The following is a 23,816-nucleotide window of genomic DNA, read 5'->3' on the forward strand; positions in this document are numbered from 1 at the left end:
GATGGCAGTGCATGTCCAGTCGTAGAATGGGCTCGAAAAGCCTCACCAGGCCTCGACGCAGGATGGCTTCGCGACATGCTTCCAGCGTGGCGCTGGTGAGTTGGCCTCCTTGTGGACCGTAGGGAATTGAGCTGTTCAGAGTGGACCGCGTCTCTTTGTGCATGGAAGTATTGCAGCTGAACTCGCTATCCTCGTCCACCTGGGACTCGGTCTCTGAAGGAACCAGCAGGTCCTCAATGACTATGACAACGCCTCGTACGATTTCGTTGGCTAGCGGTCCGTGAGCCATAGCTTTCTGGAAGCCCAGGCTCACGAACGGTGCCAGACAGTCGATCGCAGACGCTGTAGTGGGCTCCACAAAACAATAATCTGAAGGCACGTCAGCTCGCTTCCTCCAGACCAGAGCGTTGACCATTCCCTTGTTGTCGCTCGTCAAGAACCAAACGGAATATGTTTGTGGGTCCAGCGTTTGGTGCTCCAAGAAAGTCGCGGAGATCTCTGCCAGTGCGAAAGCGCTGGATTTGGCTAGACTGAGTGAGCTGGTCTGCTCGCTCAGCCACGACAGCGCCTCAGGCCTCATCATCTCTGCGCGGAGCCAAACCTGACTGCGCTTGTCGCTGGTCACGCCACAGACGGTTCCGCCTGGGAGGTCGTCGCGGCGCGCCCTTCGGCTTGAGGATCCCCATGGCGGGAAAGGGATTCGGTCGGAAATTCGCTCCAAGTGGTCCACAGTCGAGTCCGTTATCTTGTTTTTGAGGTGTGTCCTCTCAACCGAAACCAACGACGGATCGACTACAGTTTCGCGGAAGCTGACGTATGGAGGACTGACCCTGATAGGCACCAGGGCGTACAGGCGCTCAAGGTCGCCGATGCACTTTTCTAGATGGACCTCCCCACAGCAACCAAGCTGGAACTCGCCATGCTCCGTGACACTGACCGTAACGGAGGGGTCACACCTGTAGAGCAGTCCCAGGCCTTGTAGCAACTCTTGCATATGAGAGGCGTCCTCAGGTTCGACGATTACTGATAGTATATCACTGGCACCTGCGGCCCTGTAGGGGGTGACGAAGGCAGGTGTGTCGACCTCATCTGACAATGTGATTGCTCTGTCGAAAAAAGACAGCGACAAGTCTGTATGTTCATGGGGCTTCTAGCTTACTGTGGCGATGTCGAGAACTATTCAGAGAACTGATCCAGCTGAGGGTGTTGCCGATGTTCGCGTTTTGAGTGAGGTGCAGGGCGACGATGTGCCCAGCAGGGGCTTTCTTAACGAGGGTCAGATCTCGTCCCATCACAAGGTACATCGCAAGCACCTTCACCACTTCCCTCTGGCCTGTCACAGACGTCTTCAGGACGGCATCGTCCTTCTCCTGGCGCAAGGACCCGCATACGTAGAGATCGGTGCCCATGACGACTGTGCCGGAGAAAACGCGAGCAAGCGCGAGGCAGTCCGAGCCGCCATCAGGTCTGCGATCGCCCACCAAAGTGAGTCGTGCGAGGTCGGCATCCACGAATTTTGCAACGTAAACTATTGACGCCGCATCCACAGCGCAGGTGAGGAGGCCCCGTTCGAGGGTTGAACCCGGCTGGACCTTTGTACACAGCTCGGGGACCCGCAGGGGTGCAGCGTCAACGGGGCTGGGCATGCAGCGAACCGCCGCGTCAAGAACTGTCGTTGACAGAGGGATCCAGGCTCGCAAGAGGTCAGAGCTCTTAGTGCCCCTGAAGATGACGTCGCCTAGACTCGCCGCCAGCCGGTCAAGCTTGGGCCTGTCGTCGTTGGCGCCTAGGATGTGCCACAGCGGCGCAAACACGAACTGAGTGAAGAGGGTCTGCCGAGAGGAGTCATTCTTCAGCTTCTCGATGCGCTTTGACTCTCGGTTGAACGTCCATGCTCCGTCCAGGCAGGGGAGTATCCTTTCGCGCGCACTCAGCGGTAACTTCATACGTGTCAGGGCGAAATCCACAAAACGAGCCGAGTCAAATGCCCATCCTTGTGTTGCTGAGGCCAAGATGACGGATCCGTCCTCCAGGCTAACGGAAGGAGCCTCGTTATCTTCATCGAAGAGCACCAGCAGGGCGAGCATGACGTTCACGTCTCGGATGAGGAGTTGGATCCGCTGAGCCGCCTGTTCAGCGTCCAGTTCCAGCTCGAAAAATAGACGATCAACCTTGTTTATGATGAGTGCAAGTCGACACCGTTCTACCCAAGCCTGCTTCGCAACTTGGCGAGTCTGAGGGCAGATCCCCTCTATAGCATCTACTAACAGAAAAGCGCCGTCAGTGAGACGCGCAGCCGCTGACACCTCCGACGAAAAGTCGACATGGCCAGGGGAGTCCACTATAGAAATTAAGTGCGGCTGGCGAGGAGGATCTGACGGTGTGTGCCGCAGATGCACCGTAGCCGCCTTCATCGTGATGTACCTCTCTTGCTCGTCCTTCCGATGATCAAGGTACTTGATCTGCCCTGCGCTGCGGTCGCTGATGATGGCGTTAGAGGCTAGGAGATGATCGCATAGCGTCGTTTTCCCATGGTCCACGTGTGCGAGGACGCAGACATTCCGAACCAGGGTCACATCGCCCTTCTCAAAGTGATTCTGCACCCAGGACAGCATTTTCACAGAAAAGAGGGTTTACTGGTCACCGAAGGCAAAGATCATTCATTGTTCAGCGTTTCCCGTTCCTCAACATCCTACTCAGCTTTCTCCTCAGGCTTCTCCTCAGTAGTCTCCTCAGTCTTCTCCTCAGCCTTCTCCTCCGCCTTCTCCTCAGCCTTCTCCTCAGAGGCGTTGTGTTTTGCAGCCTTCTCAAACTCTACTTTGAAAAGGGTTGCAGCCTCAACAGTCCCGAACTTCAACGCAAATTGCTCGACGATGGTGTCTCCTTCATCCGTTAATGTCGGCGAGGTCCATACCCAGATCTTCTCGCTGCCCGAGTTCAGGGTTAGCTTACAGAAGTTCTCCTTATCGAGGACGTAGAAGTTCGCTACGACCTTCAACGACTTTTCTTGGCGCAAGAGGAAGCGGATTTTATTTGTCACCTTGTGTCTGAGTAGCTTCGATTCGCCCAGACCACGCTCCTTCCATTCAGGAGGGTCAGACTCCTTGGCCCACCGGTAAAGCTTAGATCGCTGCTTCCACACCACCTCCTCTTCCTCTTCTCCGGTTTTAACGTCAACTGCAGAGACATGAACGGACGGGAGGTTCCAGGCACCCGCAGTCACCTCTTCCTCAGGATCGTAGTGTTCTTCAGTAGTCACCTCAGGGTTCTGCACTGACATCGTGATTCTGAATTTCGAGGTTTAGTGTGGGCGGAGATTAAACATGCCTTCACACACACGCGTCACCCAGCTTGAGGAGATCCATCGGATCTACTCCATTGGGCATACGCCCATTCTGTTGCCAGCTCTCGAGGATGGCTCGGCTCCAGAGAGTCTTCATATGCATCTTAGACATCATTGTCTCGTCAATACGTTGCAGGCCCAGATTATCTCTGATGGTGTCAGGCACGGCATCCACGTGCCGTTGAAATGCTTCATCGCCCCGGTCCAAATCACGCAAGGCAACCAGACGCCGAAGCTGCTCACGAGACAGTTCCAATCTGAATGCCACACCCCCAACAGCCTCACCCTACGTCCGAAGATTTGGACTCCAGCTGCACCTCTCTGACCGTGCCGCCTTCGCTAGAGACAGTCGACGGGTAGAAGTCATCAAACTTGTCCAAAGAGTAGACGGTGTCTAGGGGCAACGCAGACATTTGTGCCTGCAGCTGCAGCATAATACCCCGCATCGACTGCTGCATCGCGCGAAGATGTCGGCGTAGCTGTGCGTTCTCCGTCAGGAGGTCCTGGGTGTGCTGAGTGCAGCTGGGGGTGATACACTCGTCAGACATCGTCAGAAATACAGTGATTTCCTAAAAACGTGAGCATTTTTAATGTAGCTTCACATCCAAATGTTGGGCAGTAAATCTTGTACCGTGCCAAAGTCCAACGTGATGGATCATTGTGCCAAATTAAATGTGCATTTTCCCAGATGCAGCTCGACATCTACCTACTGTCTGGCTACAAATCCGCCTGGGTTCCAGACCCCGAGGAATGTCTTTCTGCCGACACCGTTAGACGTGCTGTGGCGATGGCGTGCCCGGAGTCTGCGGATTTCTTGGATTGGTGCTACCTATCCATTAACGGGCGGCACGAGACCACTTGGTCCGCGACGGACCAAGATCACCAGCACCTCCGAGTTGACGTCCGTGGTCGATTGTCAGGGGGCAAGGGAGGCTTCGGGTCGCTGCTGAAAGGTCAAAAAGGCGGCAAGAAGAAGACCACGAACTTCGACGCCTGTCGAGATCTGTATGGGCGACGAGTGAGACACGCTAGGGCAGTTGAACGACTTGCAGTGTGGATGGATACCCAGAAGGAAAAGGAAGCCGCAGAGAAGGAAGAGGAACAGGTTGCGAAAACTTTGAACCCGGACCCACCACCCATACATATGGTAACGAGGCTGGACGATGCTTTTATCGACCAGGTAACAGGCGGTCGCCAGCGCATGACTCGCACCGTAAAAGTGAGCATGTCGCAAAGAGATAAACTCGACTCGCCTGCGGCAGAATCTGTGGACGCATCCAAGCGGTTGTCTGCTTTTGTGGAACAAGACTATGGGTTTTAGAAGGAAATCCACATTTGAAAATGAAGGCAATCATTCTTGTTGGAGGGTATGGCACGCGTCTGCGACCGTTCACCTTCTCCAAGCCCAAACCCCTGGTGCCTTTTTGCAACCTTCCAATTGTGGAGCACCAGGTGCGAGCACTGGCTGATGCTGGCGTCGACCACGTTATATTTGCTGTGGCTTACAAGGCTGAAGAACTTCAGGCCGAGATTGAACGGATGCAAGAGAGGTACGGCATCTGTATTACGTGTTGCAAGGAGGACAAACCGTTAGGAACTGCAGGTCCGATTAAGAATGCAGAAAGCCTCCTAATGGAGAGCGAATGCGACGACTTTTTCGTTTGCAATTCAGACGTCACATGTGATTTTCCGCTGTCCCAAATGCTCAGGTTCCACCGAAGCCATGGGCGTGAAGGCACCATCCTCACCACGAAAGTCGACGAGCCGCAGCATTATGGGGTGATCTGCACTGACCTCCAGAACTGCGTGGAATCCTTTGTCGAGAAGCCGCAGCAGTTTGTGGGCGATGACATCAACGCTGGCGTCTATGTACTCAACCGCTCTGTGCTTGACAGAATCGAGCTAAAGCCAACTTCTATCGAACGGGCTGTTTTTCCTGAGATGGCGCGTGATAAGGCGCTTTTCACTTTTCCGCTTCGGGGCTTCTGGGCCGACCTGGGGAGGCCTCGCGACCTTATTCAGGGCATGAAGCATAAGCTCGCTTCTGAGGCGCACCGAGGGATGCTGGAGGAGTGTCAGCGTGTGGGGGTTCGCTTCCTTGGTCACTGCCTGGTCGACCCCTCAGCCACCATTGCACCTGGCTGTGTGATTGGCCCTGACGTGGTGCTGGGTCCTTGCGTCGATGTGAAGGCTGCGTGTCGCATTCAGAGCTCGCTTGTGTTCGCCGGTGCTACTGTGGGCGCTGGAAGCTTTGTCCGCAATAGCGTCGTGGGCTGGAACTGTACGCTTGCTGGGTGGAATAACGTCGAGTGCGTCTTGGGTGAGGATGTACGATTGGGTCAAGGCGTCGTGCTCAGGGACACCACTGTGTTGCCCCATAAAGTTGTGGATTCGGATGACTCTGGTTCGATCCTCCTGTGAAAAATCCTCGTGTCTCCTATGAAAACACCTCGCATCTATTTCAGTATCGTGTCTACTATTCTGGTTGTTTCAGCTCAGATGTTTAAAATACAAGAGTACTTTTGGTAGTTTCAGCTCAGACGTTAATATACTAGCTAGGCGGACTTGTGGTCTGTAAGAGGCGCAAAAGAATCTGGGTCCGCCCGCTTCACCAAGCACTTCCTCAGAGCGAATACACTAAATACTCCCACAAGGGATAATCCTGCGACGGCCACCATCGAACTGCCGCTGCTCTCGCCTCGAAGGTTACCTGGGGTTTCCTCCTTCATCTCCCATGGTTGGGCCTGGGCAGGCGCTAAATACGCCCCCTGAAAGCCTCCTTTAATGTTGTCGACGTCTTGAAAATTATTCAACTCTGGAGTAAAAAAAGTCTGCGAATGTAGCGTATCAGGGAAAAAGAGATCCTGTCGCACATCGGTGTCCTTGCCAAACTGTACGACCGGGAGCTCCTCGCGACGCTCATCAGCTTGCTGCACTGCAGTGTTGGCGTCCACATGGGATACCACCTCATTTTGGTGCTGATCAATGATCTGCTGGACGAGATCTGAAGGAGGGCCCTCAACGCCGACAGGGTGAGGCTTTCCGCCATCCTGATCGTCATGAACGTTCTTCACGCCAGTTTCAGATTCCTGAGCGCCAGCATCCGGCTCATTCGGAGCCTCCTCATCCGCGGCCTTATTGGAGAGCACCTCCTTCCCTGCAGCATCCGCCTCATTCAGGGGAACCTCCTCCTTCCCTGCAGCATCCACCTCATTCAGGGGAACCTCCTCCTTCACTGCAGCATCCGCCTCATTCAAGGGAACCTCCTCCTTCACTGCATCCGCCTCATTCAAGGGAACCTCCTCCTTCACCAGAGCATCCGCCTCATTCAAGGGATCCGCGGCCTTTTCGGAGAGCACCTCCTCATTCGCGGCCTTATCGGAAAGCGCCTCCTTCACTGCAGCATCCGCCTCATTCAAGGGAACCTCCTCCTTCACTGCAGCATCCACCTCATTCAAGGGAACCTCCTCCTTCGCGGCAGCATCCGCCTCATTCAAGAAATCCGCGGCCTTATCGGAGAGCACCTCCTTCACTGCAGCATCCGCCTCATTCAAGGGAACCTCCTCCTTCACTGCAGTATCCGCCTCATTCAAGGGAACCTCCTCCTTCGCGGCAGCATCCGCCTCATTCAAGAAATCCGCGGCCTTATCGGAGAGCACCTCCTTCCCTGCAGCATCCGCCTCATTCAGGGAAACCTCCTCCTTCACTGCAGTATCCGCCTCATTCAAGGGAACCTCCTCCTTCACTGCAGCATCCGGCTCATTGGCGTCCGTACCAAAGAGGACCTCCTTCACCGCGGCGTAAGGTTCCACCTCCTCATTAACCGCCTCGACAATATCGAGACCGTCCACCTTTGAAGCTGGCTGCAGCGCTTCCTCTGCCAGTGCATCGGCATCGATGGGGTCCCCGTTCCGGTGACGTCGTGGGGGCTGTTCAGGCTCGTCTGCGAAGTGATTATTCAGCTGCTTGGCTAACTCATTCAAAGACTGCACGTCTCCACCGGCCGCCTCGTCACGAAGCAGACTCCGTCCAGCAATATAACCGCCGGCTTCCTTTGCTACAAGAACCGCGCTGTCGGCCATATATGAGCAATAATCTACGTGCCTGGGGGTGTCATCGTTTTCAATTATTCAATGAGTATCGAAGCACAGGTAGCAGCTTTGGGGTGTGTTTTTGCTTTCAAACCGTTGTCCTACGAGGAGACGCTGTTACCGTTCACTGAGCTTGACGTCATGGAGCGCCCGTCAGAAGGGTGGTGGTCGCCGCAGGCCATCAGAACGGCTCCTTGTCTGCGGTTCTTTGGGGTATCGGCCTCAGGTCAGACAGCGGCGGTGACGGTGCATGGTCTCCGCCCTCACTTTTACTTTGCGGTTGGAGGGAAATCTGTCCTCAACGGTGAGTGGCTACATTTTCCAACACAATGACAAGTACTACTCTCAAACTGCAACGTTTCTCGAGGGAGTGTCGCGAGAAGGCACACGGCCTGCTGTGCTGTCTCTGGAACCTGTCCTCAGGAAGTCCCTCTATGGTTTTAACAGCATGCCCAATCGTTTCGTCCGGGTTGCGGTCTCTCATCCGTCTCTGGTACGAGTTCTGGCGTCTGCGCTAGCCGAACAGCTGGGAATTCCCGTGTTCCACGCTCACATTCCGTTCTTCCTTGCGTCGCTGGTGGAGACGGGCATTAGGATGTGCGATTGGGTCTTCTGCTCTGGAGCATTCTTTGCCAGTCCAGTTACTCGGGCACCCCCAGTCCGAGTGCTCACTAGGCCTGCGTTTCTAGACCCCAGCACGAACCACGTTATCGATACACATCACCTCCGCGAAAGCTCACATGACCCCAGACTAGCCAGGGGCCTTTTCCGACTACACCTGCGACGTAACGCTTACAGGCGAGAAGATGTCCCGCTTAACACAGTGACCTGGACGTCCACGTGTGCGCCAGCCAGATACTAAACAGGTGAGAACGCGGCAGACGCGTCACCAGGCGGTGCGAAGGCAATCCCATGTTCCAGGCGGCTCCAGCGCTGTCCCTCCTGTGGCCGAAACAACCTGATAACGATGTACGACGCATGGTTCCCTCAAGAACCAACGACTTCTTGTTAGCCGGTGAGGCATACCTGGAGCACTAATCAGTTCTGGACGGCGTCAAGCAAGAACAGACTCTCATGGACGCCTGGCCTTCTTACCTCCGTGACGCGCGCGATGAGTGGCTGCATCGGGTCCGTTCGTTGGTCGAGGCCCCGGATTCCAGCCAGTGCCTAGTAGAGTTGCTGGAGTCCCAACCGCCGGCGCGGCCAGTTGTCACCCAAAGCCAACCGAAGCGACGTCTATCTACAGCCGAAGTTCTCTCGCAAATAGCCTCCATGCAACCGCTCCCCAACGAAGCAATCTATGCACCCTCCACAGACGAGGCTCGATCCACAGATGAGGAGCCCGAGACTGAGTCTTCCGACGAATCTTCCAACGGAATGCCGAGACCGTTCGCTGTAGGCGCCTTCTCCTCGGATCCCTCGAGTTTCCAATCAGCCAGACCGATCATACCGGTCCTCAGACGCTTCATGGCAGATTGCCGGACGCCGCAGAACCCTCAGGCTTTACTGCAGCTATGCCCGGGCTTACTGACGTCCAGGACTGGGCATTTGCGGCGAACTCTGGGTGCGCCCCCTGTGCAGGAGCTGAGTGAGCAGATTCGGCTTTTCGTCGTCAACCCCGTGGCACTGACGTTCTTCAAGCCGCCGCCGCCGCCACTACAAAACAGAGCCTTGACACGCTCCAGAGGGACGTGCCACCAATCTAGCTCACTGGTGGGTCTCTCGCTGTATATGACATTCCAATGCCGCACAGGCCGTAGAGGTAGCCCCAAGGATGCGCAAATACAGCGCCCTTAGAAGGCATCTCTCCCTTCACCGAGTTCAATCCGGCCAATGATTCAGTTGCGCTGGTAGCCTTAGTCTTGGACGACGACCGCTGGGCGCTCAGCACGTCTGTGACCATCCAGGTCTCCAACGAGGCGAGCTGGCGTGCGGAGTCGTTCTCCGCGCTGCTAGACTTCCCCTCGAGGCCAGTGCATTTCCATGCAGCCTGCGAGACGCAGCTCTTTGAGTGCCTAATGCAGTTGGTGCGCGCCACAGACCCCGCACTCCTAGTGGACTACACCAAACGCCAGGGATGGCGTTGGCTAGCGTCCCGGGCAGAGGTGTTGGGGATTGGCCCGTATCTCCCTGCATTGACCCGCGTCTCCGGTTCACGCCAGCTATCAGGCCGACTAGTGCTGCACGTTGACGTACTAACCGAAAAGCACGTCAAGCTGCCCGCCTACGACCTGCAAGCCGTCTCGCGGCGGGTTCTGGGGTGGGAGACACCCCACTTCTCAGATTGCTGTATGTCCCCCTGGCTCCGTGTGCGCTTCCGGTACCGTCATGCCTGTGTGGCCTATCGGTTGCGGCTGTGCTTCATACAGCGAGAAATAGTGTCGGTGACAGGCGTGGTTACGCAGCACGTACAAATGGGACGCGTCTTTGGAATCGACCCGGAGTCCATTCTGACTCGGGGAACGCAATGGCGAGTCGAGGCCATGCTGCTTCGCGCGGCTCACCGCCAAGGCTACATTTTACTGTCTCCCACCAAGCAGCAGGTGACTAATCAACCAGCAATGGCGGCAACTCCCATGGTGCTTGAGCCTGCTTCTCGCATCTACTTCGAACCTGTAGCAGTTCTGGACTACCAATCCCTCTATCCTTCCATCATAGTCGCCTACAACTACTGCTTCTCGACTTGCCTGGGAAAGACCCATGTGAGTTCCGATATTGCCTGAGACAGCTGGATTTCGCCAGCGGCGGCCAGCTTGGAGTTCTGAAGAACTACAGACCTGGTCTTGCAGAGCTCCGCGAGGTAAGGTTGCTGGGAGTCTGCTCGCAGGCGGCGCAGTCCGTGATTGTATCCCCTTCCGGGCACGTGTTCACCACAGCTTCAGTTCGTAGAGGGGTGCTTCCGCAGCTTATTGCCGAGGTGGTGGCGACGCGGATCTCTGTAAAGGCGCAGATGGGCCTCACCGCAGACCCTCAAACCAAGGCCATGCTGGGTGACGTGCAGTTCGCCTTGAAGATGATGGCCAACGCCACCTATGGTTATGCTGGGGCCTCCTGCACAGGACGGATGCCATGCGCGGACGTAGCGGACTCCATAGTGCAGACAGCACGTCAACTACTCCTGCAGACGATCCAGTGGATCGAGGCGGAGGCGCAATGGCAGCCATGTAAGGTTGTCTACGGCGACACGGACTCCGTTTTCGTTCTCCTTCCAGGCAGGTCCACGGACAAGGCCATCGCTATCGGGCAGCAGATTGCGAGGGTCATCACGAGACGAGTAATCAATCCGATTCGGCTGATCTTTGAAAAGGTTTATAATCCCTGTGCCTTGCTGACGAAGAAGCGGTATATGGGTTTGAAGTACGAGTTGGGCCGTCCGTCTGTGATGGAATACAAGGGGATGGAAGCTATTAGGGTGGACCAGTGCCCCCTCGTCCACAATGGTCTTCAAGACGTTTTCACCGCACTCTTCGAGACCGCGCACCTGGAAAGCGCACTGGACAGGCTGAAGAGCCTTTGCCAAGAGGCACTGGCCGGTCGACTGCCCTTGGCCTACTTCGTATACAACCGAGAGCTGCGCGACTTAAGTGAGGCGCTCTACGTCCGCACACAGACCGTTACCGCAGTCTGCAGAATGTTTTGAAGGGTGTCGGAACAGTGGGAAGCCTTCCACCACACTTGTCAGCCGTGATTCAACGGTCGTCCGAGTATTGCATGCACCAGCTGCCTTCCCGAGTTCCTTACGTCATCTGCGTGCGTAAAGTCCCGCGAAGCTCCATGGCTGAGCAGGCCCTCTATCCTGACCGTGTCTTGGAGGGGTTCTGCCCCCGAAGCCCCTGTGCCGTTGAGATCGGGTTTCCGAGAGAGGCTGCAGCATCTGAAATGTTCACGTTGGCCTGCCATGACAGGTTCCTCAGGGGACAGGAGGCTCTGGCCCCACCAGACCATCTTGACATGACATTCTACCTCGGCACTGCCTTGGGAGGGCCTCTGCGTCGTGTCCTACACCTTCTGCCCTTGGGCCCACCTCCCGCCGTGAGAGTCTACATGCGGACAACTCTGTTGTCGAGCGGCTTCAATGTGGCAGGTTTCATTCAAAGACGTTGCAATGAGAAGAGGTACGTCCATGAACAGTCGAGCGCTGTTACACGAAATGTGAAGAGCGTCACCAAAAAATCCTCTGTGAAGTCTGAGCTGACTGAAGTGGCTGCAGAGCTGAAAGCATCCCGCAGTTCGCAGAGCATTCTCTCCTTCGCCAAGAAAACCCTTAACAGGCCGTAAGTCATGGCTGAATCATCGACACAGTTGCCGAACCTGCTCGTCGAATTCCTCAGTGGGAGATATTGAGAACAGCGGGAAGTTCTGTGACGTCTGCGTTGTGCATGATCAGGAGACGTGCCTGCGGTTGGCTGCCGACCTAAGGGCCGTTCAACTTCAACTGCACGCTGTGCGGCGTGTATGCGTCCATTGCGTTATGAGTAAGGCCAGACTATGGATCTGACAGATCATATGGACGTGGCCCCCTCCATCGCCCAGGCATGCTCCAATATCATCTGCCCGGTGAGGCCCTGGCGGCAGCGGTACTCAGGTCTACAGTTGTTTTGTGGATCTGTCTCGCAGGGAACGCGAGATTCACGTATCTTTAGATCGGCTGGGATTCGACTTTTAAACATTTCACACTCGTGGGCGTTTTACCTGTTTATCAGCGCCCTCTTCCTCCCTGGACCGCTTGCGTTTTTGCTGAGCCCGAAGTTTCTTCAGGCGGGGCTCTGCCTCCTCATTGCATTTGGCGGTCGGTGACGCGTTCTCCTTCTCTGGGTTCGGCTCTTCCTTCTCCTGGGTCTCGCCCTCTGGGCGGTTTACCACAAAATCTTGAATGTGTGTCTGTTTCAAACGCGCCTCCTGCTGCTTCATGGCTAGCCCTTCTTGTCGTTGAACGGACTGCGACATGACTAGCTTGACAGACCGCATAAGGTCCTCCCTCGGTCCTAACGCTATGAAGTCCTGTAGATTATCAATGTACTCGCGAATGGAATCAAACCACGGGTGCAGCAGATATCTTTGTATCTCACCACGCTTCTCTGGATTCCACTGAAACATCTTGTCAAGAAGGTCGAGCAGGTCGTCATCGGCGTGAGGCATCTTGGTTTTCAACTTGCCGCCCTTCAACTTGGGAAGCAGGGTGTTGAAATAGGGAAGCATTCTCTTCCCATACTTGTCCTTTGCAGTAAATTTTTCCAGGTCCGTCTCGTCAGTGGGATAGCCGAAGTACTCCAAACATTTAAACAGATACGAGATCTCAGAGCTCTCGGGAATTAGAGGATCCGGATACCCTCTAGAGGAAAAATTGTACATCTCAGCAATAATAAGACCGAGCGACCAGAGATCCACAGCTAGTGTGTGTTGTGACGCTCCGAAAATTACTTCAGGTGCTCGATACCACAGCGTTTGAATTGTTCCGCTGTGGGTTTTACTGTCTGGGTCTCGGCAGGTATCCTCGCGCATAAAGCGAGCCAACCCAAAATCACCGATGCGAATGACAGGATCAGTTACAGTGCCGGACCAAAGAATGTTCTGCGGCTTCAAATCGCGATGGGCGATGTCGTTGGCATGGCAAGCTGCCATGCCATTGACGATCTGGGCGGATACCTTTTTGGTGAACTCGATGTAGGACCGCGACAAGGGAGTACTTTGAGTTCGGAACTCGCTGCGAGCTCTTGCATTCATCTGGATAACTGGGCCCTTGCTTACGCACCAAGTCCTTTAAATTGCCCTCCATTAGGGGCATGGCCATACCAAACCGTCTTCCAACCCCGGGCCACTTCAGGTCCCAGCACATATGGGTAATGGGCATGACATTTTCGTGTTTCAGGGCGAGCATGGCGTGAGTCTCCCTCAGGGTCGTTTGACACAAGCCCTCGCCGCTACTTTCGGAACTGTCGAACACCTTCAGAGCCAGGAGAGGCGGGGGACAGGCGCAATTGGCTTTGGTGCATACGTTCCTCTTCATCGCGAACACTGTGCCGTATGAGCCACACCCTTTCTCCTCCTGCACTACGTATCGGTGGCCCAAAACGTTAACGGGAACCGAGTTCATTTTTGACTTTGATTATCAAACAATAGGGGTGGAAATCAGTCACGAGAGATGATTGCTTGTGTATATTTCATCGAAATTGTTTCTTTGTCATTACACAGGGCCCGGCCCAGGGTAGACGAATGCCATTGGTCCCTCGGCGGATACTTCATTGACTACACGAAAATGATGTCTTTCTCACTCATTATCGATGGGTTCTATTGCCTGGTCGTCATCCGAGTCAGAGGAAACCGAAGAGTCAACGCAAGATGACAGAAACCGGTATCATAAGCCAACCAAAGACGGCACTCGGTTGACCTGGGTCTCGAAAGACCTATCATGGCGAGCTGATGCCCCAGATGGACGGAGGAAGCTTTTCTCAGTCAGGAAGTATGGTCTGAATGACTCTGTCCGTTTAGCTCGCCGATGGTGCGAGGGCCCAAGGGAGGCGTGTCACCCAACTCCTTTTTTGGAGAGCACATCCAGCGATTCTGACTCATCCAGCGGCCCTTGCTCCTCGCTTGTATATCTGGACACCCTTGGAGCCTGGCGCGGAAGCTGGCCAATCAAGGGGGAGGTTTTGTCGAGAGTCTTCACTACACGGGAACACGGTCAATACGCGTACGATAATGCAGTCAGGTGGCTAAGCCGCGTAAGGAAAGTCGCTGCCCAAGCTGGATCCGGTGGATACTTGGAGGCGGTTCGCACGGACCATCCTCAAAAGGTAGCGGCGAAGCGCGCTGTCAGAAGATCCGCTGCAAAGCCCACTCGACGCTCGTCTCAAGTTCCCCTCCGGACTTCGACAGCGATCAGACCTCGAAGGTTGCGTGCGGCGACAAAGAAACGTCACGACCGTCCTCGGCATCTTTCCTATGAATCGTCTGAGGGGTCGTCTGAGTGTCCTGAGCGCCGCTCGGGAAGTGACAAGCAGAGTCCCGCAAAGAGACCACGCGTTCTAGACGACAGGGACATCATGCAGCCACTTTGGAAAAAGCCACACGGCCCACCAATACCCGCTGTGCAGGCTATCAGCTACAGCCCGAGCTCAAACGGGAGTCCTGTCTGGAGTTCTCCAGCTGAGTTGTGGTCTCTCTCGGAGCTCACACGAGCACCCGCCCCTGAAAGTGAGTCTCCAGCGCCCGCCCCTGAATGTGAGTCTCCAGCCACCACCATCAAATCTGAGACTCCGTTGGAGGCGGTACCCTTAGAACCAGTGCCTGTAGGCATCACGCGAAACTGGAGGAGCGCGTCGTTGGGGACGTGTTGGACAGCCAGTCTGATACATGACGGAGTCCGCCAAGTGCACTTTTTCTATGAGTGCGACCTCGGTAGAGAGGCGTTGGACGTTGCTGTGGAGTGGAGAGACAGCTTTTCAGGAGAGGATTCCAGGGTGTCCAAGAAGTCAACCTGGTGTCCTGCGGAGCAGGTCTTCAAGGTTGAGCGGCTTGGAGGCTGCCGCACTTTCGATCCTCGTTTTTTCGGATCGTTTGACAAAGCTCGGGAGGAAGCTGAGAGCTTCGCCATCAGAATGGAGAAGTCGCTGTCCGCTGACAAGGAAGACCTTCCGACCCTCGCAGTTCAGTCGGAAACCGAGAGCAGTTTCAGCAGTTTCGGAAGAGCCGCCACGACCTAGTTTTTGTTGAATGACCTGGTTATCAACGACCTAGTTCACGTTCAAAGTTCATCTTGTTCATTGACTTAACACCTGCCTGGTTATCATAGCTTGTCCCCTTAAAGTAAACCGTGTGAGATTGGGACACGCTTCTCGCACCTCATCCACAAAGCCTTCACTAGGACTGGACCATGGACGACACCATAAGTCTAGCGCCCGCAAAGAGCTGGGAAACCACCATGCCGGAGGGCACCTCACCACGTCGATTTCCAATTGCTGTAGGCCGACGGGAGCTGCAGGGAACTCGGCCTCTCCCATCTGCACTAGCTTCAGCCTTTTCAACGTATTCGGCAAAGGAGCCCCCTGGTAGGCCCAAACCTCCATCCTACAGGACACCAAAGCAGGGTACGAGTCGATACTGAAGTCCAGCGCCTTGAGTGTGAGGTTGCGAAGCCCCTCAGGCAAAGACTTCACACGAACGTAGAAGCTGTACAAGACTAGCGTGCGTAGCGTGTCTGGAAGCATCGCCGCTTCCAAGGCCAAATTGGGTTCGAATTCCAGGCTCAGCTGCAACCATCGTAAGCGGGTGAATGGGAGAGTTGTCACAAGCACTTTCAGTTGTTCTGGGGCCTCCAACTCCGCGTCCAGCTGAGTGATGTATTCCGGAAGTGGGTGACTCAGAGGCGTCGCTTTGGACGCTGCTAGAAATCTCAGGTTTGGATGCCTTTCCGGCAGCCATCCCACGCCGTCGGAGCATGCGACTTTGAGTTCCTCGACGCACTCGAGTACTGGCGAGGGCTCCGTAACGGTTACAACGTGACAACGCGACCTCCTCTCTGGGGGGACCTCCCGAAGGCAGCGCGACTTATAACACGGGTACTGTTGTAAAAGCATGGCGACGTCTTTACTCAACATTCGCAGGCGGTTCGCTGTGCGACATCGATCATAGGAGTAGGAGTACTCAAGGAAGCCCAGAATGCTGTGCACTATTACCGCTGGGAGTCGGTCCAGCATCCCTCTGATTTCAGGTAAATCATCCTCTAGTGGCCCACACCCTCTACTCGATCTAGATGCGCATCAATAAACATTGGTTTCAATTATCGGACTAGCTGCTAATCTATAAAGAAGGAACATCAACGCTTAAGTTGATCTTCAAGATTGTCGGAGAATACGACGTCGTCTATGACGAAGACATCGGCGTCTCGCAGGTCCACATCCAACAGTGCGAAGCGAACGCAGCGGGTTCGGTCTGCTTCATACTGGTATTTCCTGTTCAAACGGGCAAGGCAAGCGGTTCTGCCGTCCACGAAGTAGTACCCTGATCCTAACGTGGAATACACCACATTCTCATTACTCCGTGCAAACCGCAAGAGGCTATGAATACCCCCCTGCCGGGGCACCTCCAAGGCCCCCTCCATCAGGAAATCCTGAGTCGTGACGCCTCCCTTCGACAAAGCCTGGTACTCTCGATGATGTCGAGACCACGCAGCGTCAGAGGGAAGGAAGATGGCAGTGAATTTGGAGTCCGCCATTAAGGATTGAACAGTTTTGATCTCCTTCAGTATCAGCTGACGAGTCATGGAGAGTCTGCTTGGCACTGCGCTGCTCTTGATCCACTGGACCAGTCGAGTAGCGGTTGCAACGGCAATGACAACTGAATGTATGAGCTTCATTTTGAGTATCGGTGTTTCCATGCAGATCCACAGTCATGGCCCACACTGTCCGATTTACGCGAGCATCTTCATCTCGTCTTTAAACTGTTTTTGCAAGCTATCTGTTTCAGCCTTCAGAAGAGTGACGCACTCGGATAGAGCTCGATGTGGGGACTTTGTCCCGTTGGTTTGGATGCGGATCTCAATGACGTTCTCCAAGGGATGTGGATTGCGGTAACCAGCAAACACCACATCCGGATCTCTCATCAGCTGACATCGCATCAGGTTCCCAAGGGTGTGGTCCTCAACATAGATGGTGAATATCGTACACGACGGAGACCTGTGGTCATTCTGGCTCTCGATTTTAGCTTTCCCCGCCGGCGTCTCCACAACGGAGAACGCGTCAGGGCGATTGATCATAGAAGCTTTCGACGCCATAGTAGAAAATCAGGATTTCTCGGTTCATTTAGAAAAGGAGGTCAAATTTAACCACAAAGCATCTTGACTTGTGTCGTCGGCAAATCCTACCTTGCCTAAGTTGCTAAGCAAACCTGACCACCGAGTGAGATGTGCGCTCCCGTCCAAAACGCCTACGCAAAGGTCGCTTAGTTCTTGTACTAGACCTTGGTTCTCCCTGGTCATCCTTAACGTGTCCATGCGAGCAGTCAGGACCACGCTCGCTAGACCGAGCACCTGGCTGAGAGCAGGGGCATCAGGGCAGTGAGCATCAACCACACTCTGTGGGCAGCCCGTCAGAATTCCAGTCCAGGTGCGCGCTGCTTGAAGAACTCTCCAACAGCAACTCAGCGGCACGGCTGTCCATGCCTCGACAGTGTGTGGGGTAACCACCGAATGGTTCTTGGCTAACTCCGCCACCACGAAGTTAAAACTGTCCGGCTGGTCGATGCTCGCCAGATGTCCCACAATGTCGGCATAGGAAACTCCGGGATCAGCGAGGACGGCTCGCACGCGTGATTTATCGCGAGACTCGAGGGCCTGTGCGAGTGAGTCTTGGCAACCGCTCGATATCTCACTCTCAACCCACATCGACATCTGGAAATCGAGATTTCTGTAGAGTCTCCTTCTTCCTTCAGTGTACACTGGAAAAAGAAGTGCTGATTCGTCAATGGGCGACGTTAACACGCGCGCACGCATCAAGTCCGCCCCGGCGGGCACCTTGACGGGGCCGCGTCGATAATCCGAAATGGAACCGAGATAAGATTGACCTGGTAGGAACCCCACGAGGGGTGGAGGCAAAGATGAGTCTTGTACCCGTAAATGAAATCTGCATTTTCTAACGAAATGGCCGCATCCAGACACCCATCTGTGTTCGGGTTGTGCCATTACCTCGCGGATGAAAAGGTTACCACCGGCGAGCAGCGAGCGCAGCTACGGCAGGCCTTGAACGACTTTCTGAACAACGATATACCCTTAACGAAATTCTATAACTATGTCGGCCAGATCATAGGCAGCCAGCAGCTCTACGATATCATGAGCCAACTCCGAGACGGACTAGACTCCGCTGACCCAGTTGAACCACCACGCAAGGTTTGCAAGAAGGACGAGCAGCAGGTGGCTGTGGACAGTAGTAGGGTGCACTATTCCTGTCTGGCTATGACAGATCATATACGGCGCGTGCCTGTGTGGATGGAGTCGTGCACGCCGTCCCCTGGAGTTTTCTGGGGCCTTGCCGGATCGTGCACCTCTCCTTTTATGGCGCTGGGCCACGCTCTCGACAACGCTTGCCAGCCATGGGTCAGTGCGTCTCGAGTAGACATCGATCTGGCCATAGACCCCGAAGGACGAGTGGAGATCTCCATTCAGGACAATGGAACAGGTCTGTCTTTCAAGGAGTTCCACAGCTGTTTAAAGCAGATCGCTGGATTCAAACCTATAGACGTGAAGACGAAGCCTTGGAGATATGGGCTCGGCTTTAAGATCGCGTTTGCGAGGCTGGGTTTGGGAAGCCTGCTGATCACGCAAACGGAGCAGATGATCGGCATGGGCATGTGCAGTCTCCCCCTTATGGGCCACGTTCATTCCAACCAACTGATTGCGCCAGCAGTGGTGTGGCAGCTTCCTGACCGCGTGTTAATGACCAACGGATTCCCAGCCGTAAACCATCGGCAAACTCAGAAGCTGATCATGCAATACTCATCATATAGGAGTCCTGCTGCTCTTGCTGCTCAGATACAGGCTCTAAGGTCCGAAAGCGGCACTCGGGTGATACTCTACGATTTGAGGGACGACTTCCCTGGGCTCGCGGTGGATGAGAATACCGGCCGTATACACCACGAAGCCTTTACACACGGAAAGACCGCCGTCAAGGCCAGCGACCTGAAGTGGGATCTGTGGACCGAAGAGAGTTGTGGTCGTAAAGTCATGGTGGCCGACGCATCGCGCGGATTCCTACCCGAGACCTTCCCATTCTGGACCAAGCCGGAGGATGGGTTGGACGGGTGTTTAGCTACCTTCCTATTTTGGGCTCGCCTGCACAAAAAGTGCGTTCTTAGCCTTGCCGGCGTTGCTCTGTCCGTGCCCGAGGAGGAGGGCTCTGACGATTCAGGGTTCGCTGGTGGGTTATACCGAGTATTGAAGAAGACCTTGCATAACTCAGTGGAGGTCGCTAACATCTTCCAAGGGGGCGACCTCAATCTCCAGTGCGTAGGACTGATTGGGTTCCTGAACCCGGGCCGAGCAGCTGCCGTGCTGGAGCTTCCATCTGACGTTGAAGACAACGGCCTTCTGGAATCAGGAGTGCTACTGTATCACCAAGATAGGTTAATATCACGGTTAGAAGTGCCACTACATGGTGACCCTGTCCGCATTCGTCAGCTGGGCGACTTGGGTGTCTACGATCTTCCTCCGGTCACTTGCGTGCTCAACGTCCCAGACTGGCTGCTTCCCAACATGGCCAAAAACGGTTTCGTTCACGAGGGTGGCCATCACTGGCGTGAAGTCAAGCAGCGAATAGACTGCGTCCTTCGAGAGTTTGTAGCTCATGCGAAGGCGGGGTCCTTCCAGGGCTGGCAATATTGCCTGAAGACTCAACTCGAGCAGTGATTGTTAACTCCCATCACACGATCCATTTCGGTATGCTTCCCCTCGATGGTCACGGCTTCGCCTGTGGCCGCGAACTGGAACGATTCCACGTGAAACGTCAAGGTGGCACCCTCCTCAACGACCTGCTTCCCAGACTCGAAGCAGTGTCTCTTGGCGTTGAAAGTGAACCCGCAGAGGTTCCTTTCGGTGATGGTAGCACTGTAGAGTCCGAACACGAGCAGAGATACACTCGCCTCGCCCACGGAGGTTACGACACCTACGAGCACCTCTGATGGTGCAGGTCTAAATAGCAGAACCTTGGCTCGGATTCCCACAACGACACAGCCAGTCTGTTCTGCCTCGGACCCGAATCCAGCCGAGTCTAGCATGACGATGTCACTGTGTGCTAACCATATGCCGCTGAGTTCGGGAATGAGCTTGTGAAGGAACAGAGAGAGATGCAGCTCGGTGGCTCGGTCGGGGGCGTGGAACTGACATGGTAGAATCTGCACAATTCCCTCAACGGTGGCCAGCAGTAGGTGTTTGCTCACGTCGTCATCAACTTCAAGGCTATGAAGAATTTTCGCCAGCTGCTCACAGACCTGCGTTTCATGGCCCGCTGCGTGCTGCCGCACACAGCGTTTTCTGAAACGTTTACTACAGTTCTTGACGACTTCTTGGGCTCGCTGAGCGGAGCATGGCGCCGTCTCCCGTAGCGACCACAAAACTTGGGCCATATTTACCAATTTGTTCACTCGTAGATGGGCTTGCCGTGCATCACCTCCACGAGATCCTCCTCCACCATCATCGAGAACTGATCGTCTGTGTAGAAGGGCACGAAACAAAAGAATGATGCCAGGATAGCAGCAGTCACCCCGCCAATCATGTATAGTAGGCGGGACACTGCGCACCAATCGCACATCGTCACCTCGTAAAGAAACTCGTCGCAATGATTCAGCACTGGAATAATGTTAACCATAGAGTCGCAGGCGAAGTCCACAGGGAGGCTCTCAACTACGTTCAGCGCGAGCATATCTATGTCACCACGACCTCCCTCCCACTCAATACAATGATGCCACAGATGGCAGCGACAACGATGAGCGAGACGAAATGTGCTGACAGCCTGCAGCCCAGGTGCCGAGCCGGCGAGCTTCCGGGTATGACGTCGTCGAAGGGCGGCACGCTTTCGCAGTGCTTAAAGGACCGTAGTTTGGCGAGTGGCAGTTTTACTCTAATTAACTTATGTCCGACAGCTCCTCCAGCAATGTGGGCAGCGTGCCTGACAGTTGGCTTAGTGATAACATGTGGGTGGCTGACACCTTCAACGAGACCCGCCTCATTCTGGCAAACACAATTTCTGAGATAGTTTCCAGTTTTCAAGCCAGCCACGACAGTATGGTACCATTTGAAGCTTCCACAGGGTTTAGTTTCAGCCCTGCAGGGCTGCTGCTACCGTACCACCTCGGCGTCGCGTGCTATCTGCAGGAGGTGGGCGTGCTCACCAACGAAGTGCCCATTGCCGGAGCAAGCGCGGGTGCGCTATGCACAGTATTAGCCGGCTGCGGCATGGATCTGGCTTCTGTCGGCATGTACGCAATTTATGAGGTGGAGAGAAATATCGAGTGGGTGCTTGCGCCAAATCACACAGAAAATTAGGAGCTGCTGGCCGTCTAATCGATGTGCTTCGCAATCAGTTCAAGGATCTTATTGAGGATGAGCATATCGCTGCCTACAACGACAGGCCAGCGCCTGCCACAGTATCATACACGTCCATATTACCCTACCCGCGGGGTCGGTTTGTCAGTCGATTCAAGAACGAGGAGGACCTGTTGGACTGTCTTTGCGCGTCATGCAACATTCCCTTCTACTTCGCTTCGTGGCCGACAGTGCGATGTCGGGGTCGCGCTGCCGTAGACGGCTATTTCGCGGTGCCACGAAAGTATTTCGGATGTCCACCTACAGGGGCGACGAAAGACATATTCGTGCTGCCCTTCCCCGCTACGCGAGTGAAGCTCAAGCATGCTGTTGGGGACGCTATCAGTCCGGATCTCTCGAAGTGCGACCAGAGTCTTACTCAACAAGAGGTCGACGACTTCAACTCATATTTGTCAAGGAAGCCATGTCCTACACATGAGCAATTAAAAGAGTTGTTGCAACGACCTCACCACGAATCGGCTCATTGTGAGGATGGAGACCAGTTCCCAGGATCATCCTCGCGGATCATGAACTACCTAGCGCCTCTGGAGCACCCGCTATTAACAATGACTGACGAGGGTGCTGACCAGCAAGACCGCTCCGAACTTGCTAACCCAAACCTACCAACCATGGCGTTGACGATATCCGAGCTTTTGAAGTGCGCTCTGGACTTCGCAGAGGATAGCACCGTACGACATCTCTTTGATGTGGGTCGTGCGGATGCCTTTCGGTGGTATCGACTACAGTTACGCAACGACCCTGACGAAATAAAAGCAGGCTACCCCCGATCCCAAAAGAACAAATCTTTGAGTCCATGGAAGAGCTTTACCAGACATTATACTAACTCCTAGAAGTCGGTCTCCAAGTCAGCGAAAAAGTTGCCCTGTTGCATATCTAACTGCTTCAGGTCATCATCGTCCAGCAGAACTTCCTCATTCTTGCTCTTACGCGATTCGTAGACGTGCACCATGCTGTCAACGGCGTCCAAGTCCCAGAACTTCACGCAATTGTCATCTCCGGCTGTCACTGCAAAATCCTTCTGCGGCGTCAGCTGCAGACAGTTGATTCCGCTTGCGGTGCCGCTGTCATTATCCACGCGACAGTGGACGGCTATCGTCCCACAGATACCGGTTGGCTTCACGCTGGCTACCCGGAGACGGCCATCACCGCAACCGGTGAGCACCGTGCCCTGGTCGTACATGGCCATTGCGTTGACGGTGTCTGGGTGGCCGGTAACCTTGCTGCGGAAGTAGCCAAAATCGTCATACTCCCAGATTGCAACGTCGCCGCTGCTGAATAGCGACGTGAGTATTTTGTTTTCCTGATGGGCGAAAGTCATGGCTACCAAGTCCTCTTCACATTCGTCACTCATCGCTACGAGTGGATCTGCGGCAGCCTTCACGTCGAAAACTTCGAGGTACTCTCCACTGCCGCATACAACATGGTCACCCTTAGTTAGAATCTCGTGAATCGTGTCTTCATTCTCCCAGAATTCAAAGGTGTGGTTGTCAGGACCTGGGGATGGCACCCTCAAATCCCAGCCCCGCACCAAGCCCATGTCGTCTCCGGTGACAAGGACACTAGGGTTGAGAAACGCCACAGCACTGACTCCACAGTTGCAGTCTGGGTTGCCAACAGCCTCTATGGCACACGACACAGCACCAGTCTCCGCATCTAGAACAGCCACTCGCCCAAGCTTATCGCTAGTGACAAGCAGCTGGCCATCATTGGACCAGAGGACCCTACGGACAGGGAAATAGCCGTGAACGTCAAAGGTCGCACGCTTGATCTCCTCAAACCCTTGCACATCCCAAATGTCCAACCGACCGTTGACCAGTGAGAGAGACACCAGGTTTAGAGATGGATGCAACGCCATGTCAAGCACAGGGCTCCCGGCGTCAATAGTCCTTACAGGGGACAGCTGCATAGCAAATAGGAATTTGGATGGCCAAAGCTGAACTCAAGACCGCCAAGGTGAAAGCCGTCTCAAAGGACATCGCGAAGCCCCAGAGCCTGACTCACAACCAGCGCAAGCGGCGGAAGCGAAAAGAGATGATACTGAAGAAACTCGACTTCAGGCGCTTCCTACAGCAGAAGGACGAGAACGTGTTGGCTCCCACCGTACCCCAATCTCTGAGCCCGCCCAAGAAACCCACCAAGCGCATCACTGCCAAGCAGCGCTCTGAGACTGTCCAGCGAGATATGTCTCACTACGCAGAGGTGCTCCGTAACGGCTTGCAAAGGGACCCTTTGAAGATGATGACCCAGCACTTAGAGCAAATGAGGAACTTCGAGATGAGGTGATATAAGT

General features: G+C 54.7%; 20 protein-coding genes across 32 annotated transcripts; 9 read left to right on the forward strand and 11 right to left on the reverse strand.

The window, feature by feature from the left end:
- Window positions 1–2,615, reverse strand: KVP18_001339 (uncharacterized protein; the record flags this gene model as incomplete). 3 transcript variants are annotated; one of them, XM_067951261.1, is made up of 2 exons in its annotated part: window positions 1–1,131; window positions 1,160–2,615. In XM_067951261.1, coding segments are annotated over 2 exons (2,587 nt in total), but the record flags the coding sequence as incomplete, so codon positions are not given. The 3 variants fall into 3 exon arrangements, with proteins under 3 accessions (XP_067812808.1, XP_067812809.1, XP_067812807.1); XM_067951262.1 differs by lacking the exon at window positions 1,160–2,615 and having other exon boundaries at window positions 47–994; XM_067951260.1 differs by lacking the exon at window positions 1–1,131 and having other exon boundaries at window positions 1,140–2,615.
- Window positions 2,616–2,692: 77 nt separating this feature from the next.
- Window positions 2,693–3,280, reverse strand: KVP18_001324 (uncharacterized protein; the record flags this gene model as incomplete). The annotated part of the gene is made up of 1 exon (XM_067951229.1): window positions 2,693–3,280. The coding sequence occupies one exon, from the start codon at window positions 3,278–3,280 to the stop codon at window positions 2,693–2,695; it is 588 nt and encodes a 195-aa protein (XP_067812780.1).
- A 49-nt stretch (window positions 3,281–3,329) lies between these two features.
- On the reverse strand, window positions 3,330–3,891 carry KVP18_001353 (uncharacterized protein; the record flags this gene model as incomplete). The annotated part of the gene is made up of 2 exons (XM_067951287.1): window positions 3,330–3,600; window positions 3,629–3,891. 2 exons carry the CDS (start codon window positions 3,889–3,891, stop codon window positions 3,330–3,332), a joined length of 534 nt encoding a protein of 177 aa, XP_067812832.1.
- Window positions 3,892–4,031: 140 nt separating this feature from the next.
- KVP18_001343 (uncharacterized protein) lies at window positions 4,032–4,664 on the forward strand (the record flags this gene model as incomplete). Its single annotated transcript, XM_067951272.1, has 1 exon — window positions 4,032–4,664. The coding sequence occupies one exon, from the start codon at window positions 4,032–4,034 to the stop codon at window positions 4,662–4,664; it is 633 nt and encodes a 210-aa protein (XP_067812819.1).
- Window positions 4,665–4,684: 20 nt separating this feature from the next.
- Window positions 4,685–5,764, forward strand: KVP18_001332 (uncharacterized protein; the record flags this gene model as incomplete). The annotated part of the gene is made up of 1 exon (XM_067951247.1): window positions 4,685–5,764. One exon carries the CDS (start codon window positions 4,685–4,687, stop codon window positions 5,762–5,764), a length of 1,080 nt encoding a protein of 359 aa, XP_067812795.1.
- A 134-nt stretch (window positions 5,765–5,898) lies between these two features.
- On the reverse strand, window positions 5,899–7,425 carry KVP18_001346 (uncharacterized protein; the record flags this gene model as incomplete). The annotated part of the gene is made up of 1 exon (XM_067951279.1): window positions 5,899–7,425. The coding sequence occupies one exon, from the start codon at window positions 7,423–7,425 to the stop codon at window positions 5,899–5,901; it is 1,527 nt and encodes a 508-aa protein (XP_067812824.1).
- Window positions 7,426–7,684: 259 nt separating this feature from the next.
- On the forward strand, window positions 7,685–8,296 carry KVP18_001319 (uncharacterized protein; the record flags this gene model as incomplete). The annotated part of the gene is made up of 1 exon (XM_067951220.1): window positions 7,685–8,296. One exon carries the CDS (start codon window positions 7,685–7,687, stop codon window positions 8,294–8,296), a length of 612 nt encoding a protein of 203 aa, XP_067812771.1.
- Window positions 8,297–8,508: 212 nt separating this feature from the next.
- Window positions 8,509–11,932, forward strand: KVP18_001336 (uncharacterized protein; the record flags this gene model as incomplete). Of its 5 annotated transcripts, XM_067951255.1 has the most annotated exons (5): window positions 8,509–9,196; window positions 9,223–10,136; window positions 10,163–11,018; window positions 11,045–11,708; window positions 11,737–11,932. In XM_067951255.1, 5 exons carry the CDS (start codon window positions 8,509–8,511, stop codon window positions 11,930–11,932), a joined length of 3,318 nt encoding a protein of 1,105 aa, XP_067812802.1. The 5 variants fall into 5 exon arrangements, with proteins under 5 accessions (XP_067812802.1, XP_067812800.1, XP_067812803.1 ...); XM_067951253.1 differs by lacking the exons at window positions 10,163–11,018; window positions 11,045–11,708; window positions 11,737–11,932 and having other exon boundaries at window positions 8,509–9,231; XM_067951256.1 differs by lacking the exons at window positions 8,509–9,196; window positions 10,163–11,018; window positions 11,045–11,708; window positions 11,737–11,932 and having other exon boundaries at window positions 9,453–10,157.
- A 173-nt stretch (window positions 11,933–12,105) lies between these two features.
- Window positions 12,106–13,528, reverse strand: KVP18_001347 (uncharacterized protein; the record flags this gene model as incomplete). 2 transcript variants are annotated; one of them, XM_067951281.1, is made up of 2 exons in its annotated part: window positions 12,106–13,158; window positions 13,187–13,528. In XM_067951281.1, the coding sequence occupies 2 exons, from the start codon at window positions 13,526–13,528 to the stop codon at window positions 12,106–12,108; spliced, it is 1,395 nt and encodes a 464-aa protein (XP_067812826.1).
- A 187-nt stretch (window positions 13,529–13,715) lies between these two features.
- Window positions 13,716–15,137, forward strand: KVP18_001345 (uncharacterized protein; the record flags this gene model as incomplete). Of its 2 annotated transcripts, none has more annotated exons than XM_067951275.1 (1): window positions 13,716–15,137. In XM_067951275.1, the coding sequence occupies one exon, from the start codon at window positions 13,716–13,718 to the stop codon at window positions 15,135–15,137; it is 1,422 nt and encodes a 473-aa protein (XP_067812822.1). The 2 variants fall into 2 exon arrangements, with proteins under 2 accessions (XP_067812822.1, XP_067812823.1); XM_067951276.1 differs by having other exon boundaries at window positions 14,478–15,137.
- Window positions 15,138–15,194: 57 nt separating this feature from the next.
- Window positions 15,195–16,130, reverse strand: KVP18_001342 (uncharacterized protein; the record flags this gene model as incomplete). Of its 2 annotated transcripts, XM_067951271.1 has the most annotated exons (2): window positions 15,295–15,342; window positions 15,375–16,130. In XM_067951271.1, the coding sequence occupies 2 exons, from the start codon at window positions 16,128–16,130 to the stop codon at window positions 15,295–15,297; spliced, it is 804 nt and encodes a 267-aa protein (XP_067812818.1). The 2 variants fall into 2 exon arrangements, with proteins under 2 accessions (XP_067812817.1, XP_067812818.1); XM_067951270.1 differs by having other exon boundaries at window positions 15,195–16,130.
- A 119-nt stretch (window positions 16,131–16,249) lies between these two features.
- Window positions 16,250–16,789, reverse strand: KVP18_001328 (uncharacterized protein; the record flags this gene model as incomplete). 2 transcript variants are annotated; one of them, XM_067951238.1, is made up of 1 exon in its annotated part: window positions 16,250–16,789. In XM_067951238.1, one exon carries the CDS (start codon window positions 16,787–16,789, stop codon window positions 16,250–16,252), a length of 540 nt encoding a protein of 179 aa, XP_067812786.1. The 2 variants fall into 2 exon arrangements, with proteins under 2 accessions (XP_067812786.1, XP_067812787.1); XM_067951239.1 differs by having other exon boundaries at window positions 16,250–16,648.
- A 54-nt stretch (window positions 16,790–16,843) lies between these two features.
- KVP18_001325 (uncharacterized protein) lies at window positions 16,844–17,206 on the reverse strand (the record flags this gene model as incomplete). Its single annotated transcript, XM_067951230.1, has 1 exon — window positions 16,844–17,206. One exon carries the CDS (start codon window positions 17,204–17,206, stop codon window positions 16,844–16,846), a length of 363 nt encoding a protein of 120 aa, XP_067812781.1.
- A 24-nt stretch (window positions 17,207–17,230) lies between these two features.
- Window positions 17,231–17,821, reverse strand: KVP18_001349 (uncharacterized protein; the record flags this gene model as incomplete). Its single annotated transcript, XM_067951283.1, has 1 exon — window positions 17,231–17,821. One exon carries the CDS (start codon window positions 17,819–17,821, stop codon window positions 17,231–17,233), a length of 591 nt encoding a protein of 196 aa, XP_067812828.1.
- Window positions 17,822–18,046: 225 nt separating this feature from the next.
- Window positions 18,047–19,831, forward strand: KVP18_001355 (uncharacterized protein; the record flags this gene model as incomplete). Of its 2 annotated transcripts, none has more annotated exons than XM_067951289.1 (1): window positions 18,047–19,831. In XM_067951289.1, the coding sequence occupies one exon, from the start codon at window positions 18,047–18,049 to the stop codon at window positions 19,829–19,831; it is 1,785 nt and encodes a 594-aa protein (XP_067812834.1). The 2 variants fall into 2 exon arrangements, with proteins under 2 accessions (XP_067812834.1, XP_067812835.1); XM_067951290.1 differs by having other exon boundaries at window positions 18,071–19,831.
- A 32-nt stretch (window positions 19,832–19,863) lies between these two features.
- KVP18_001337 (uncharacterized protein) lies at window positions 19,864–20,103 on the forward strand (the record flags this gene model as incomplete). Its single annotated transcript, XM_067951258.1, has 1 exon — window positions 19,864–20,103. One exon carries the CDS (start codon window positions 19,864–19,866, stop codon window positions 20,101–20,103), a length of 240 nt encoding a protein of 79 aa, XP_067812805.1.
- Window positions 20,104–20,561: 458 nt separating this feature from the next.
- Window positions 20,562–20,843, reverse strand: KVP18_001357 (uncharacterized protein; the record flags this gene model as incomplete). The annotated part of the gene is made up of 1 exon (XM_067951294.1): window positions 20,562–20,843. One exon carries the CDS (start codon window positions 20,841–20,843, stop codon window positions 20,562–20,564), a length of 282 nt encoding a protein of 93 aa, XP_067812837.1.
- Window positions 20,844–21,052: 209 nt separating this feature from the next.
- Window positions 21,053–22,349, forward strand: KVP18_005114 (uncharacterized protein; the record flags this gene model as incomplete). Its single annotated transcript, XM_067949475.1, has 3 exons — window positions 21,053–21,432; window positions 21,459–22,250; window positions 22,283–22,349. The coding sequence occupies 3 exons, from the start codon at window positions 21,053–21,055 to the stop codon at window positions 22,347–22,349; spliced, it is 1,239 nt and encodes a 412-aa protein (XP_067812846.1).
- Window positions 22,350–22,352: 3 nt separating this feature from the next.
- KVP18_001344 (uncharacterized protein) lies at window positions 22,353–23,432 on the reverse strand (the record flags this gene model as incomplete). 2 transcript variants are annotated; one of them, XM_067951273.1, is made up of 1 exon in its annotated part: window positions 22,353–23,432. In XM_067951273.1, the coding sequence occupies one exon, from the start codon at window positions 23,430–23,432 to the stop codon at window positions 22,353–22,355; it is 1,080 nt and encodes a 359-aa protein (XP_067812820.1). The 2 variants fall into 2 exon arrangements, with proteins under 2 accessions (XP_067812820.1, XP_067812821.1); XM_067951274.1 differs by having other exon boundaries at window positions 22,353–23,381.
- A 17-nt stretch (window positions 23,433–23,449) lies between these two features.
- On the forward strand, window positions 23,450–23,809 carry KVP18_001354 (uncharacterized protein; the record flags this gene model as incomplete). Its single annotated transcript, XM_067951288.1, has 1 exon — window positions 23,450–23,809. The coding sequence occupies one exon, from the start codon at window positions 23,450–23,452 to the stop codon at window positions 23,807–23,809; it is 360 nt and encodes a 119-aa protein (XP_067812833.1).
- Window positions 23,810–23,816: the final 7 nt, after the last annotated feature.

The sequence above is a fragment of a genome, assembly GCF_019968955.1.
Source record: "MAG: Porospora cf. gigantea A chromosome Unknown PgA_NODE_13_length_79947_cov_347.407, whole genome shotgun sequence".
In the NCBI taxonomy this organism is placed as follows: Eukaryota; Apicomplexa; class Conoidasida; order Eugregarinorida; family Porosporidae; genus Porospora; species Porospora cf. gigantea A.